Below are 16,826 nucleotides of genomic sequence, written 5' to 3'. Positions count from 1 at the left end.
TAAGCATTTTAGGTTTTTACTGTACGCATTGGTAAGAAAATATAAAGATATGGAATTATTTTGAAATGATCTCAAATAGATAAATAAAACTTCTACTTTTACTGTTTAATGTAAAATAAGTAGTATTGTTGCCTTTATTTATAAAATTTCCTTTCTATATCAAAGGTATGAATGCTAGATGGTCCAGAATAGATAGTCTTATGAGTTTGAAAGATGATTTAATTTAAATCAATTTCGTTACGTATCAATATAAAAAATATAAAAAATTAAAATAACAAAAAATCCTAACTCCGAGCGGAATTCAAAACGGAAAGACCGTTATAATATGCCAAAATCCAAAGCTTAAATCTATCAAACGAATGGATAACAACTGTCAGATATAATGTTACCAAAGAGAAAAGGGGGAGCAAGCCCTCTACCAATGAAGTGTGAAAAACTCATATAATACAGTAAGCTATAAAATGCTGTTAAATGGCAATGTGTGAAACTATTCAAAGGAGGTATCCAACATACTGTTTTGCACTAAAAATGAATATCAATAAAAAAAAAACCAGACCGAGACCATCTATAACCAAATGCTCTTGGACTGGAGCTGAATGTGTATATATTTTCTTTCTAAAAACACAACCAACTATATTTCTTGGGCAGTGTCAACTATTAGTTCATGCATATTATTGCTTAAAATTGAAGATCACTCAGATAATTTGTACAAAATTGATAAAGCTGTTTTAATCTAGGCACATTCTAGAAGACAAAAACATATCGTAAAACATTTTTCACCCATTGAACAATAAAGAGAACAAATAAAAAATCTTAGCACGAGCCATTAGCATTATTCTTGTACACTATATATTTCTTAGTAAAGTGCAATTTCCAGAACAGCATGTTAGGGTTGAGATCTCACAAACATGTTTAACCCCGCCGCATTTTTGCGCCTGTTCCAAGTCAAGAGCCTCTGGCCTTTGTTAGTCTTGTATTATTTTAATTTTAGTTTCTTGTGTATAATTTGGAAATTAGTATGGCGTTCATTATCACTGAACTAGTATATATTTGTTTAGGGGCCAGCTGAAGGACGCTTCCGGGTGTGGGAATTTCTCGCTACATTGAAGACCTGTTGGTGACCTTCTGCTGATGTTTTTTTCTATGGTCGGGTTGTTGTCTATTTGGCACATTCCCCATTTCCATTCTCAATTTTATAACTTATTCGGACACTTCGTTTTCCAAATAGTTTAACACTCTAGTGACAGAGTTATGCTGCGTAAAACGTTCTTGTGAAGGAAAAAAATTAATTGTCATTAGAGATATTTAAGTAATAACTGAACATGGAATATATATATCTATATGCGTAACACGTTGTAATAAAGAAAAAAAACTTAATTGTAATGAGAGATTTTTAAATAATTACTGAACATGGAATATATACCTATAAATTGGCTCGATACTCAAGAACTTTTGTTTCCAATCATGGTTTCCTTGAAAGAGTGTTACTGCTAACAAATTAAAGAAGTTATTGGTGCAATTGAATCAAGGGTTCAAACGGTAAAGTTGAAGTCATCTGTTCGAAAGCTTTACTATCATTGCGAGTTGGTTGACCGTTGTGGAATATCAGTGGGAAAAAAATATAACATAACCTCTTATTTGTCGACAGGGTTGATATTTTTCTCAAACAGGGGTTGAATATCAAAAGGATACTCAAGCGTTTTAAGTCGAAGACAATTTGCATGCTAACGCCATGCATTGCCAAACAAAATTAAAAAATGGTCAACATACAAAAAGCAGCGACACAAATCCCACAACAAAACAGGATGTACCGGCAGGATATACACGATTTTCTTTTGTTTTGACTTGTATGTTGTGTTTCCTATGGCGTTTGTGTAGTATGTTGCTATTGACTAATTGCCTTGTTTATACTTTGAAATGAACTTGAGAAGAATTAATGTAGTTTTATATTTTATATTGAAATCGTCCCTGTCTATTGATACTTTAGGGTTGTTCTTCATTTCTGTCATCTTTTTTATGCCTATTTCCTCTATTCTTTGTACTTTTTGTCCATGATTATTCTCTAACTTTTATATTTTAACACATTGTTCTTTATTTTGTAAAACCCATTCCATGCACGCCCTTATTATTCGGGGTGTTTCCTCTGACTTCACATTGGGCTTTATTTGTGGAGGAGTCTGTTGTAGGGGTACACTGCCAAAAGATTTACTGAAATAAAATACTAATAATTAGTAGATGTGCAGGGGCGGATGCAGAAATTTTCGAAAGGGGGGTGCTAACCCAGGGCACCCAGGGCAAAGGGGGGGGGGTGCAAAACATATGTCCCGATACAAATGCATTGATCGGCAAAAATAAAGGGGGGTGCGCACCCCCGGAACCCCCCCCCCCCCCCCCCCTGGATCCGCCACTGATGTGGTGAAGGCAAAATATACTATCCATCCAAGTCACAATTTGTTAAAGTAAACCACTACAGTGGCGGATCCAGAACTTTCCATAAAGGGGGGGGGTCCAGTCATGCTTCAGTGATTCCCTATATTATCAACCAAATTTTTCCCACCAAAAGGGGGGCGGGCCCCAAGAACCCCCCTGGATTCGCCTATGCACTATATAGGTCAAAGTACGGTCTTCAACACGGAGCCTGGGCTCACACCGAACATCAAGCTATAATAGTTATAAAGGGCCGTTTTGTGTATATCTAAATATTTTTACTTATGTTGAAAGACGTGCATAGTTTCAAATCATAAAAATACCATTTTTTTAAGTCTCTAGGAAATCTTGTTAGATTTTCGCTGCTTTTTTTGATAAATAGGTGCAATTTGGGTACTCGGTGCAATTTGGGTACCGTTACGTTAAATATATAGGAGTAACAGTTACTTATAATATATTATATGAGCAAACATTTCTATGATTCATTATACAAATCTTTGAATTGAATTTAAAATAAAGGAGAAAAAAATAGACACAGTTAAACAAGTTCCGCTCCCCAGTTCTTAATATCCCTTGTCAAAACAATGCAAATGGCTTGTTCAACACTTGATCAATCACCAACAGCTAAAATGACTTGTTCAACATCAGACCAGTTCTCTGATTCAGCAACTGATCCATCCATAATAGGAGAAAAACTAATGGCAATAAGTTTAAACAAATCTGTCTCAAAATGGACGATTTCTCATGTTGAAAAATACCTAAATATTTATTATCATGACGATTATTTACCAAATCCTTTGGACGTTTTAAGAAATATAGAATCTTTATCTGAAGAACTCACCAAAGAAGAAACTTCTTATATTCAAAAAGTAAAAACATATGTAACATTTAATGTTGAAAATTATGATAAAATCTTATTTAATAGTGATAGTCTCAAAGAAAATGTTAATCAAACACTGAAAGAAATGAAAACTGAGACCAACATGTAAGTATATACGTATAATTTATATATATATGTAATCTGCTAACCCCATAGGAGGGGAGGTCACAACCATGTGATGGCTTTCACCCTCTTGCTGCCAGCTGTCTTTCAAGGTTGAATTTCAAGTGCCAGAAAATATGACAGCTCAAAGTCTTTGACGTCACTCCAAAATGACTGTTACATTTAGGATCAATTGAAGAAAATATAAACCTGTTTAGAATCTTTTGTCTTTTATTTAATAAAGATACAGCAAGAGTAGAAGCTTGCTTAAATTAAAACATGGACATATTTGTGTCCCTCCGCAAATTACCTGTTTACAATTATAAATTTCACCTAGTTTTTGTTAAATTAAAAATTTTATTCATGCGTGCACTTCATAAATGTGGCAGGATAGTCAACCAGTTGACGGTGGCCGCTTACTGGAAGAAGAAGAAGAAATCATAATGTTATTATTTGTTCCAGTTTCAATAAAGTCTTGTATCATGCATGTCATGTATATTCTTTTAAAAAGACAAAAAATATGACTTTACACTCATATTTCATGAATTTCTTATGATTTTTTGGCAACATTTTAATTTTGTATATTTTGGAATGCCAGCTCATATCATTGCATACATGTACATGTAGCATGTGTATTGTAATAGCTAGATGGTATTTATTTGTATTTAGTGGAATGAGCATAGACAATGCTAGGCAAATGCTACATTGTAGATGTGCCTCTGAATAACATTCTGACATTCAGCACATTATATAGTCACATATTTTCCTTCATTAACTTTCAGTATATTTTTTTTGTAGAAATGTCAGGAAGAGAATAGTGAAGTTTACTAAAGCTTTTAAAAAGCTTGTTCAAGATATTGAATCGACAAGAAAACTTAAAACAGATTATGAAGGAAACTACACTAAATTTGTTGCAGCATTTGCTGAACTATGTTGTCTAGAGGTTGAGTAAGTATTAGAGACCTTGGTGTCAGTATGTACATGATGTATTCAGAAATTTTAACAACATGAACAATGTTTTTAATGCTGCCTATCCTATACATGCTACATTGTATAGTGATCATGATTACCAAAATTATAAAATTTAGGTCACTAAAATAAAAATCTGCACGTTTAAAAATTGATAGCAATATTTGTTTGAACCATTTCCAGAAATAAAATTTCTGAGTTAACACTTTAAAACCTCTTAAAAGATTTTGTATTATTGTTTAAAGTTCATGTACCTCATGTACAAATGTACTGTACATGCATGCTGTTCTTGGGGAAACAAAACTTTTCTTTAAACACTAAAATAGAGAACAAGTGCTACCAAAATTATAGACCTCACATCAGGTGGTCCTAGTCATGAACACCAGGCTACTTTGACGTACATCATGTACATTGTACAAATAAAAACAATCAACAACAATCACATTACAGGGACTCACTAATTTATTCATGCATGTACATGATGTAGCAAATCAAACAATTAGAATAAGAAGTTTGTTTGCTATATATTCTGACATGACTTTCTTCAAACGCTTTGAGTACACACTTGTGGTAAAAATATGAATATATTGTTTGGGCTATTCTGATTGTACTCCCACTTCATATGCTTTTTTATGAATGAGCTACTCAACGTCATAGATGTATGACGTCAGAATATAAGCATTTTACAGGAAAATACATGCTTGTGAAACCGAAAATCATCACAACAAGAAAACGTAAACAAATGATGATAAAATGTGATTTATAAGCCATTTTTTGTATACTTATTAGACATATATATATATATAAGTACAATTGTCATTTAGATTCATCCAAACCTATCTAAATAATTATTGTAAATAGTTTAAGCTTAGCATGTCACTTATTTAGTTTGTTCTTTTACGTCAATTACAAATGTAAATAGTGCGTTTAATTATGGGAACAGCAAATAATGCCTTCACCTAGAGTCCTATTAGAATCGAAATAATTCATTGGGGCTTGAATATATCGTGATTTTACCATGGGTTGTCCCCTTATGCCGCTATTTTACCCCTCACTATTGCTCAGGGTAAAATATTTGTCATAAAGGGCCAACCTGTGGTAAAATCACAATATATTCAAGCCCCCATGAATTATTTCTTAAATATATTTTTTAAGTCCCCAGGTAAAAATAGAACATTGAAATGATTTCAAATGTAGATAATTGTTTTTTAATCTTGTTTTAAACAAAAATGATAACATATGGCCATAATTGATATCAAAAGATTTGCATGAGTTCAGGAATCATATAATTGCCTTATATATTCATATTAATGAAAACCCTGAGTAATGAGTTTTAAGCATTATGATATCACTCTATTTCAGTTTTTCATTGTCAGAGAGTGATGAAACTGTATGGGAGAATTTGATAGGAATTCCCAAAGTTATTTCAAAACCAGCGATACGCTTTCTCAAAGATGGGATTGGTGATTCTAATGATGATGATGATTATGAATGTGATGGGATTGTAGTTCCAGTGGTTCAGGTAAGTGTACATCTTTAATTGATTATTTGGTGTTTAACTCCACTTTTAAATCGAGTTTCAATACATTGACAACTAGTATTTCACAGTGGGCAGTGTTTATCATGTTTATTGGTGGAGCAAGCAGAAGTGGCTGGAGAGAATTGCAACCATCAACAGGAACACTATAATCCTAGTCAATTAAGATTGGTTATTAATGCACTTGCCACATGCAGGGTTTTGAACTCACAACCTGTCTTGAGAAGTATATGCTAAATTTTAATCACCTTCAATTGTCTGTTGTCATATCAGCTTCATGTCCAAAAAATAGTTTTGTCTTATTATTTTTAGATACTGCCTTATATTTTGTCAGTAGCTTAAAAGTGATGAGTTGGAAATTGTGAACACATGTCAGATCTATAATAAATTTACTATGCTGAATGAACTTTATATTTTTTGTTTGACTTTTCTCAGAAATTATTTTTCAGTACAACTTCATTTTTGGTCAGCAGCTGAAAAGTGATACATGTATATTGAAAGGTGTGTGCCCATGTTGGATCTGTCAGACACCTAAGACTTCCTGTTTCTGATACTTTTCATTAAAGTCAGGTTTTCTCAATTGAATTGCAGGCGCGGATCCAGAGGGGGGGTTCTGGGGGTTGGAACCCCCCCTTTTTTTTGGACGATCAATGTATTTGAATCATTGCAGGAACATATGATTGGAACCCCCCCCCCCTTTGTCCTGGGTTAGGAACCCCCCCTTTTTAAAATGGCTGGATCCGCCCCTGAATTGTTTCGTATTTTTTCATGATGGGGCTTTTTATAGGTATGGAATTTTCTCATTGTTGAAGGCCACATACCATTGCCTATAATTAATGACATTGAATTTTGAACTTTGGTTGGTAGTTCACTAGTTGTCTGATTGGAATCTTCTTACTTTATATGAGCACCACTACCCACAAATTCTTGCTATATACTGTGACCTATAGTTGTTAATGTCTGTGTCATTTTGGTCTTTTGTGGATAGTTGTCTCATTGGCAATCATACCACATCTTCTTTTTTATATAATTTACATTACATATCTTTTTGATAGGTGAAGAATGTTTATGATTCGACACATGCACTGTCATGGAGAAATAGGAGAAAAAAAAGTGACCATCCTTTATCATCTTCATCAAATCAAAGAAATTCTGAATTTAAAAAATATAAAGACAAAGTTAGAGGATGTACCCATTTAGAAGTTCGCTTAAATAGTATGGTGCTTGGACAACATGCAGGAGAACTTTTATTAGATCTGAGAAGACATTGTACAGATGACAAAAAACCAAAACTAACAATGCCTGGTATGATTGTTGATGGTACAAAGGTAAATATCTTTTTTTTATTAAATTTTGATACAATTCATCATGTTTATCATGTTTATGCCATTAATTATTTTTATGCACCTGCTGTTAGGTGAAGGGGTCATCAAGTATTATCATTGTCCATCCTTACATCATGTACATACGTCCCAAATTAGTTTACATTCTCTTTAAACTTTGATTTACTTAAACCAAATGTTATACACAACAATGCTTTTTAGCACATAACACCTATCAAGTTAGAACTTAGGTGGACTTAATTTCACCCTTCTTGAGTTATGTCCCTTTATTAATGCAAATATTGCTGAATTTGTGGTTTTGATCCTTAAACATTAGTTAGCCTCAACAAAATATAGTGTTAAATACAATGCTTGTTACCACAAAACACAGTCAGATAAAGTTCTAATTTGGGTTGCATCACTTTTTACCGTTCTTGATTTATGTCCCTGTATAATAAAGTTATATGCAAGTCAGCACATCTGTCCCATGGACACATTCTCCATTCATTTAGATTTAGGTCTAGGTTGTTAGTTGTTTGATGGTTTAACATTTAATAATGGTATATACACAATATGTATAATATATATTCTTTAATTTTATAGTGCTTTTGACTTCAAAGATTTAAAATGCGAGAACTCTTGGCTGTTTTTGTTGTAATAATTTTAATTTAACTGATGAACATTTTCTTTTTTTCGTTTAGATATGTTTTACTGTCCTGGAAATCTCAAGCACTCATTACAAGAAACTTAAAGAGAATATTGAATTAGAAGAGGAAGATAAAGCCATTATATATTATTCTACCCCTTTGGATATTCTTTTGAGAGATGATCGTAATGTTCTAATAGACAATTTTATAAGACTCAATAATATTAAGTAATAGAATTAAAAGTTATCAATATTTATGAATGAGTTATTTAGATTGCAAGTTAAAAGTGTTAAAAAAGTAAGTAGATACCAGTGCAAAAAAAACCCACTAAAGATTGAGTAACAAAAGATGTTTTTTTTGCCCTCTTACATGTTTAACCCACCTCATTCTGTAAAGTCAGATGCCAGCTTGCACTTTCAGGATTTTACAATGTAGTCTATTGCTGTATATCATATTTAAGTTGTTCTTCTCTCATGGTTTTGAAAGTCAGGTTGTTTATTTTCTCTCTTAAAATTGTCTTACATTTGTCATTTAATGGTGCTTTTATAGCTTATGAGATATTGGTTTTGCTCATTGTTGAAGGCTGCATGATGACTTGTAAGTTGTAGTTGATAACTACCAGATCAGTATGTTCTCCAGTGGAAAGTTGTATCCTTGACAATTATACCACATCTTCGCAAACTACTGATCATTCTGGTTTACCTTGTATATAAAATGTTCAAGTTAAAGAGAAACAGATAACCCCATGGAAAAAATTAAAAGCAACAACACAAAACAAAGAATACCAAAGACTGAGCAACACAAACCCAACAAAAAATCAGGGGTGATCTCTTTTCATGAAAATACCAAATTTAAAACTATATATTTAAAGCTTTATAAAATAAAAATCAGACAATTTCTTTTCTCTTTTGAAGTTTATAATGATGTTTTTTCTGTGACGTAAATGTTCCTTGCTTGGTGATGTTATTTGTATGTCATAAAATTGAGTACTGAAAGGGGAATGTGTCAAAAAGACTACAACTATAGAAGTGCAGAAACACTCCAAGGCCACCAATGGGTCTTCAACACTGCAAGAAAAAACTGCACTTGGAGGCTTGCTTCAACTGGTCCCTTAACAAAGGATCTAGACTTGGGATGAGCCAAAAAAAAAAGCAGCAGGGTTACACATGTTTTTTACTGTTTGCAATATTAAGAGAATTGACTTTAGACAGCTCTTCTTTTGTTGTTTGTTAAATTTTTCTTAACTTTTGTAGACTCTTGATCATTTAATTAGAGCTTTACACATTATATAAAAGAAAGTCAATTGGTTGCTGAAGACTGTATGGTGCTCTGTTGATGTCTTTTTGTTATTTTCACCATTGGGTTACTGTCTCATTGAGGTATACCCCACATCTCCTTACAGATCATTGATTTTATGTTGATACACCAAAATTTAAAGCTTAACTACAACTATCACATAAACTTTACATGATCAAGAAAATGAGGTCAAGGTCAGATAACCAAGCTACAAATACATGTACACCTTACAATCATTCTATACACCAAATATGCTCTAAATAAAGATGACTTATTGCAAAAAGTATTTAAAAAACAAACTTAACCTGGTAAATTTAACATTGATCAATGAACCATGAAATTGAAGTTAAGGTCAGATGAGCCCTACAAGAAAAACAAGTACAGTTACATGCTTTAAATATAGTTGACCTATTGCATTCATTATCTGAGATATGGACTTGACCACAAAAACTTATTCTTGTTCACTGATCTTTGAATTGAGGTCAAGGTCCAATGAAAACTGTCTGATTGGCATCAGGATCTTGCAAGGTAGCACATACCAAATATAACTATCCTATTACTCATAATTAGAGAGAAATTAAGATAATAAATTTTTTTTTTCAAGAAGTCACTGAACCATGAAAATGAGGTGAAGGACAATGGACATACATGTATGACAGACGGAAACTTCATAAACATAAGGCATCTATATACGAAGTATGAAGGATCAAGGTCTTCCTTCCAACATATTAAGCTTTTAAGATCCCTATCCCTATGTCGACAAAAATCATGCTAAACTATTAATAAAAAGATCTGTCAATATAAACATTTTGTTTTAATACCACTGAGAAACATATGAAATGCATTTAAATCTCTATATTAACAATAATCAAAACATATACATCAATGCATTTTAAATATTTTATATTAACAATAATAATCAAAACAAATCATAAATAGATAAAAATATACTTAACAAATTTTATGTAGAAATGAATTCAATGCTACTATATAACACATGAAACATATTTTAGACAGTTAACACTATTATTCAAGTTAAGACGTCCTCTATAGCATACAATGCTATAGTAATAGAGAAATAAACTGGCCTATAATATCAAAATTTCATTTTATTGAAAATTCATGCAAATTTACAGATATACATTTTGTTTTTAATTTCATTTATACATGATATATGGTATAAATATACAAGTCTTTGACTAAAAAAAAAACACCAATCTTTGTTCTATTTAATTTGAGTGGTTAATTTCATTCTTAATAAAAAAGAATATTTAACAAATCACAATAAATGTAAGATGAGGGTCTTTATTGTATTACCTTTATTTTTGGGGTAATTTTCCCTCTATTTACATTTTTTGGCACATTATTCTATAGTCATTATATTTTTCCTCCTCATGCATTATTCTCTTTTCTTAAATTTCACGTCATTTTTTATTTTACCTTTTTGGCCAATTATTTTCTAGTTATTATATTTTGCTCCACATGTTTTATTCTCTACTCATTATTTTTACCCCATTTTTTTCAGTTCTTTATTTTTGTGTGTCCATTATTTTACATTCAGTAACCCTCTCCAGACCCTCATGTAAGTAGCAGACCATTGATTATCAATATTTTGTTCCAACTCATCACTTTATTTCTGTGTGCTGAGATGGTAGATAATTAAATATTTGTTCATTGCTCAATTCTGTCAACTTTTGTTCCTATGCAAACTGAAGGAATATAACATAACCCTCCTCATTTGTATTAGTTTTGAGTCTTTGTTCTACTATGGGAAACATTTTACCCCCGAAATATATGATTTAACATAAACATGGTATACAGTGTGAACAAATTGCGTCCTTTGTAGATGGTTTTACACAATCTTGTGCAAGACAGGACAAAAACATATTTGTCCCCAAGACATGTTAGAAATGACATATTTAATTTGTTCTTATAGCATTTAAGGTGGTACCTAACACTACAGGGAGATAACTCTGTAAAATCAGCCAAACGTTTTAATAACGTTGTGTTGTAAAGGGAATATTAAGCTTCTCAATGATCAAAATTGGTGTTTGTCAATCTGCTATATAACCAGTGTAATTTTTCTGACAAAACGGTTGGTTCAAAAAAATTTTATTTTCATATTTTTGTTAAAGTGTCAAAGTAAATGCTTTGACAAAATTTTATAAAAATTAAACGAGCCAAATTAATTTTAGTGAAAGTGTTGGGTACCACCTTAATTGGCCTTTGATATTAACCATCAGTTAATTTGATCATCTCAATGTTTGTTCAATATTCATATTCTGTTCTCTGTAGCATCTTAAAAGTCTTCATTTCTTCTTGTTAGCATGGATGGCATAGTGGTCCTTCAAGTCGTCAAATATATCTCTGAAAAATAAAATAAATGAACCAGAAATTATGACATTTTCCCTTTTCACTAAATAGTTGTTTTTCAATAACAAACTTCCCATTTATCATGTTAATTTAACTGTTTTTTATTTTCATGTTATTTTCAAGTTAGATAAAAGAATAATGTGTCCACAGGACACAAATGGCCTGCTTGTTAATATGCAATAATGTTGAAAATTTGAAGTGCCAAAAAAACATATTCAGCAGGGGCGGATCCAGCCATTTTAAAAAGGGGGGGTCCTAATCCTGAGTAAAGGGGGGTTCCAACTATATGCTCCCATTCAAATGCATTGATCTTCCAAAAAAAAAGGGGGGGGGGGGGGGGTTCCAACCCCCTTCTTTGATCCGCCACTGTTCAGCTATTTTTCCATCTACTATACACAACCTCGAGAACAGTGAAAGTAAAGCCACCCATATTCAACCTGGATCAGCGCTTGGTAGAAATGAGCACTATGTATAAGATTGATATCATTTGGATGAGGCAAACTAAAGTAAGAGTGCAGAAATGATGTCAAATTTAGCAATTTTACCATTTAAAAAGGGACATAACTCGAGAACACTGTAAGTGATGCCACAAATTGTGTTTGGTGGTAATAAGCATTGCAATGTGTATGAGTTTCATAACATTTGGTTGAGGCAAGCTTATGATAGGGAATGGAAACAAATTTTGGGATGTATGTAGATACAGAGAGGGGTAACACTTAAGGCCCCTCCTGCTACGGTGTGGGCATCAAGACCAACATCATTTCACAAAACACAAGGCCAAATAAAAATATATGTGTGGTTCCAGTAACCGTACCGTCCCTACTTTTTCAACTTAAAAATAGCCTACCCTAAAGATTTTATTGTCATTTTTCATTAAGCACTGTTAAAGTCAGAATGTTGCTCCCATAGACTCAATGTAAAAAAAAAACATAAAATAAAAAAAAAATCCCTACCTACCTACCCTAACTTTTTTTCAGATGTAACTGGAACCACACATACTTTTTTATTTGGCCCAACACAGAAATTTCATGATGCAGCAAGAAGACTACACCACATACCTGTCAATTTCATGGCTGCTTTAAATCTCAATGCCTATTTTCAATCATTATTTTGACCTCTAAATAACTTACTTGTTCAGATAGAAGAATATGTATCCACTTCTCTCCCGTTTGGTTCTGACATCTGTTTCAGTTGTTCTAGACACATGTGAATCATCACAGCTGAACCAACTGGCCTTCTTAATATCATACACATCACTGACATAATGCCCTACAATATACACATGTATAGGTAAAAAGAGTATGCATCACTAGCATAATAGCCCAGATCAGCGACATGTATAGGTTATGTTTCATATCATTGACTCACATGTCTCGCAGTAATTTTTATAAAAAAAAGTGCAGATGATTCATGTTGGAATCCATTTTGAATTGTTATTTTTGTGAAAAAGATGTCTTCATTTTGAAAAAAATATATATATTCAGGGATTGAACAATTCCTTTTTTCCCCCCTCTCTGTTGCATTTTTCACTCTTCCTATATATGTGTAGTTTATCATTTTTTCTAAAATATCAAATATATCCTACTACAAATTTTGTATAACTATCGTACTTACCAACCACAGAGCTGCTACCAATGTGATTAACAACACTGACTAGACGATAGGAATACGGTAGTTCTCCTTTCTGTTAAAAAAAAGAGGACCAGCATTTAAAAATTACCTTAAAATCAATTTGATTGTAAGCTTTGAGGAAAAAGATTGCATTCATTTATCAGTGGGAAGTCAAATAAAATATTGCATTGTATAACTTTTTAAAGCATTTAACAACAATTCTAGACAAAAGAAAGATAACTCCAAATTTTTAAAGATGACTTAAACAATGACATCATTGATTTTTTTAGAACAAATATTAGATTCTGTTGGCCTGTAGAGATGAATTTCACATTCAATTATATGAAAGCAATTATACAAGCCTCGGCTGTTGGGTTTGTGGTTAAGAGTGAAGACTGAATTATACATATATTTAATAATTACTTCATTTACTTCATCAAATTATAATGATAGAATCAGATTCAATGCATACGGTATCCTATAATTACTTTTATACCTCGTTATCAATTCTAGGTAAAATTTCTTCCATTTCTTTCATTAAGCTGCCATCCGGATTGTAGTTCTCTTTATCCCATTGTTCCATTAGAAAATCTGGAAAGCAGAATTTTACATAAATTATAATTCAAACTGTTATAAGACAATAATTTAAATAATAAATATAAAACAAATTAACAAGATGCTCCCAGAGGCATATATCAAACTTTATACTACATATCCTAAGGATCATCCACTTCAAATTAGGTTTAACTGGTTCAGAAGCATCAGAGGAGAAAATCTTTAAAAAAGTTTATAATATTGGATGCCAAGTGATATGTATTAAGCTCATGTGATCTATTGGCTAGGTGAGCTAAAATACAAAATGTTTGTTCCACCTTCTGTCATTCCTTAACGATGCTTAAACTTTTTTTGTTGTGGGTATTAATTTTCTGTTTTTTTTTTTATGTATGAGATAAACAATTGTGTAAAAATAGAATATTGGTATAAGCAAACTTTAGTAATTCATGTCACTGTGGATTTATTATTATTCATGAGATATCAATATTTTGTGGACTTCGTGGGTACAGGTGATCCATGAACTTAAATTTTCAAGGTTGTAAAACTTTTCTTTATACTTTTGACAAAACCATGAAATAGAAGATCCACACAAGTACAATTTTCTTTAATCCACTAAAACTGGTACCTAAATGAATCATAGTATTATGCCAAGATGAATTTGTGAGGTAAAATTAAAACAAATTTGCAATAAAACATTACCATCCTCTTCTTTACAGAACAGGTCTACAATATCTGTGCCATCCTGTGCTAATCCTTTCCCGAGCTGTGGACGATCTACAGTCTTTAAAGGTTTAATGTCTGACGACGTCATTTCATCTACCATTAAAATATTCTCAATATCCTTTGATAATTTGGGTTTTGATTCCATGTTCCTCACCTGATTTGTATCCCAAGAGTTAGAATTATTTGTGTTTTGTCTGTCAGAATCACTATCACTAATCTCCATGCACTGATCGGAAACATTTAAATTAGAATTCGATTGCGTAAAATTTTTAGACTTGATTTTTGAGCATTTATCAGTCTCGCTGTCTGTGTTATCAGAAATAAGCATGACTTCATTTTCAATACTGGCCTCATCCTCTGATTTCATATTGGCATCAGGCGTCACTCCATTACATTGGGTGTTTTCCTCGACAATTGTACCATCTGACAAATTTGAATCAAAGTTTTGCGAGATTTGTTTGTCTTGAGAACATTTTGCGTCTGATGAATTTGAATGGAAATAAGAATTTTCTGTTAATTCGTAAGTTGATTCATTTTCACATGTCTTATGAGGTGAGCAACCATTATTCAATTTTATCCCTGAATTACTTTCCGTCATTTTATTATCTCCTGTATTACTTCCTTGTGCGGTTCTAAAATATTTTGAAGTAACGCTATTATCCTCTACACCATTTGTTCTAACACCCTCGTCCCTAAAAAGTTCCTCAGCCACTGCAGACCTATATTTCTTTCGGATCTCTTGGGATTCATATGAATCTTGTATCATTTCAGAGCTACATTCCTTTCGGATATCCTCTGGTGTGTAGGAATCATGCATCATTTCAAATTCCATCATACTTCTCCTCATAGCCAATTCTATTTGTTCTTCTTCTGTCATGGATCCTAATTGCTTGTCATAATCTGAAATATGACAACTGAATGGGTTATATAAATACACATCATTGCAACAAGGGAGTTGCTTCTTAAGTGACCATAACCAATTCATATTGAGCTTATTGGTTTTTTATTGGTTGCTGTATTCATGTCTCGTTGAGGTTTTCTCATCTTATATTAACAGTGGACTTAAAATGAGATTTCACATAAATTTCCATAAACAATTAATAATCACTGCTTGTTTCCATGGAAATCAGAGGTGCTAATGGAATAATGTACATAATCAGTGGTTAAATTTGAAACAAACTACGCAACCACTTCACAGTATTTGGTTTCAAAAATAAACTATGTTTGTTGATTCCTGTACTTTTGATATTTGTGGATTATAGACATACCATGATTCCTGCAACTCACCTCATTCTTGTTATTTATGATATATAAGTCATACTAGGATCTTTATGATTTGTGCTCATTGTAACTTTTTTATTCAGTTTATAGACATACCCCGATCATTGGCAGTATGACCATTAACCTTGGTGTTTATCTTTACTTTATAATTAGGTTTATAGACATACCATGATCAGTGGCTGTGCTTTCAGGATCATTTCTGCTCATTTCCAACACTTTTTTAAGATCTCCATCTTCAGCCATTCCATCCACTTCATCAAGAAAGCCCTACAAGACATCATATCAATTCCTACATATAATGTTACAATTTAAAATTAACTCTTACAACAAAATGTTTCAACCAATAAGCTAGGGAAAGACTAACGAACAAAACAAAACATTATGCTCCCTTCAATTATATTTTGGGCATTAAAAAAATCCTTGTAAATAAATTTTTGACATTTTTATTTTAACAAAATATGTAAGTAAAACTACAGACTAGATGATAACTGTGATGTGAAAAGAGATTTTAGCAGCTTTTTTTTGGTTAAAACTAACTAATTTATATCATACTTTAAAACACGACATGAAAGTTTTCATAATTACAAAAAGTGTTAAAAAGTAATTCAGCTTTCTTGCTGTTCATTGACATCTCTTTCTAATGAGTTTTAGATTATTTAATTTATCCCTTTCCTATATTCAAAAGGGAGGGAATGCAGAAATAGTTAACTCTCAGGCCTCTACAATAACTTTTTTTTCAACGTGTCCTGTCGGACAAGTACATACCAAAATATACTTGTCCGAATGAAATTGTTACTTGTCCAAAAAATTTCTATAAAAAATAACCTTTTTATATATTTACTTGATTAAGGGAACAAAACGAATTTAAACAATAGCGTGATTAATTTGATGTATTTCTTTTGATTTGAAATACTTTTTAAAAATATGAGTCAAGTTCAACTGAATCTAGTCATGTCACATCAGACTCTAAACATGAGGCACCATCTGATAAGCCTGTACACTCATTGGATTTGTATAATCCTTTTTTTTTTAGTTGAAAAAGTTTATTGAAACGCATCAAAATAAAGAAGATAAGGTATGATTGCCAATGAGACAACTATCTG

General features: G+C 32.2%; 2 protein-coding genes and 1 long non-coding RNA gene across 4 annotated transcripts in view; 2 read left to right on the top strand and 1 right to left on the bottom strand.

Moving 5' to 3' along the window:
- The first annotated feature begins 2,977 nt into the window (after positions 1-2,977).
- On the top strand, positions 2,978-6,466 carry LOC139504181 (uncharacterized). Its single transcript, XM_071294244.1, has 4 exons — positions 2,978-3,412; positions 4,208-4,357; positions 5,741-5,900; positions 6,365-6,466. The coding sequence occupies exons 1-4, from the start codon at positions 3,012-3,014 to the stop codon at positions 6,464-6,466; spliced, it is 813 nt and encodes a 270-aa protein (XP_071150345.1). The 5' UTR covers positions 2,978-3,011.
- Positions 6,467-6,970: 504 nt separating this feature from the next.
- Positions 6,971-8,140, top strand: LOC139503468 (uncharacterized). Its single transcript, XR_011659110.1, has 2 exons — positions 6,971-7,243; positions 7,939-8,140. It is a non-coding gene; the product is annotated as an uncharacterized lncRNA (long non-coding RNA).
- A 1,835-nt stretch (positions 8,141-9,975) lies between these two features.
- Positions 9,976-16,826, bottom strand: part of LOC139503467 (ubiquitin carboxyl-terminal hydrolase 37-like) — a 29,215-nt gene continuing 22,364 nt past the window's right edge. Inside the window, exons 17-23 of one of the 2 annotated variants that reach the window (XM_071293246.1) lie at positions 15,891-15,990; positions 14,419-15,342; positions 13,661-13,755; positions 13,168-13,237; positions 12,684-12,822; positions 11,331-11,547; positions 9,976-11,239 (exon numbers count right to left, since the gene is read on the bottom strand). In XM_071293246.1, the coding sequence (XP_071149347.1) occupies positions 11,490-11,547; positions 12,684-12,822; positions 13,168-13,237; positions 13,661-13,755; positions 14,419-15,342; positions 15,891-15,990 (1,386 nt within the window). In that variant the 3' untranslated portion in view covers positions 9,976-11,239; positions 11,331-11,489. The remainder of the gene's footprint in view (positions 11,240-11,330; positions 11,548-12,683; positions 12,823-13,167; positions 13,238-13,660; positions 13,756-14,418; positions 15,343-15,890; positions 15,991-16,826) is intronic. The other variant, XM_071293247.1, reaches the window with a different exon arrangement.

The sequence above is a fragment of the Mytilus edulis genome, chromosome 14 (assembly GCF_963676685.1).
Source record: "Mytilus edulis chromosome 14, xbMytEdul2.2, whole genome shotgun sequence".
Classification (NCBI taxonomy): domain Eukaryota; kingdom Metazoa; phylum Mollusca; class Bivalvia; order Mytilida; family Mytilidae; genus Mytilus; species Mytilus edulis.
The sequence above is the reverse complement of the archived record's forward strand: the minus strand, read 5'-3'. Positions and strand labels throughout refer to the sequence as shown.

Coding starts and splice junctions, on each gene's coding strand:
- LOC139504181 (XM_071294244.1), top strand. CDS start 3,012: ATGCAAATGGCTTGTTCAACACTTGATCAATCACCAACAGCTAAAATG. Junction 3,413..4,207: donor ATGAAAACTGAGACCAACAT/GTAAGTATATAC, acceptor TTTTTTTTGTAG/AAATGTCAGGAAGAGAATAG. Junction 5,901..6,364: donor TTGTAGTTCCAGTGGTTCAG/GTAAGTGTACAT, acceptor ATTATTTTTCAG/TACAACTTCATTTTTGGTCA.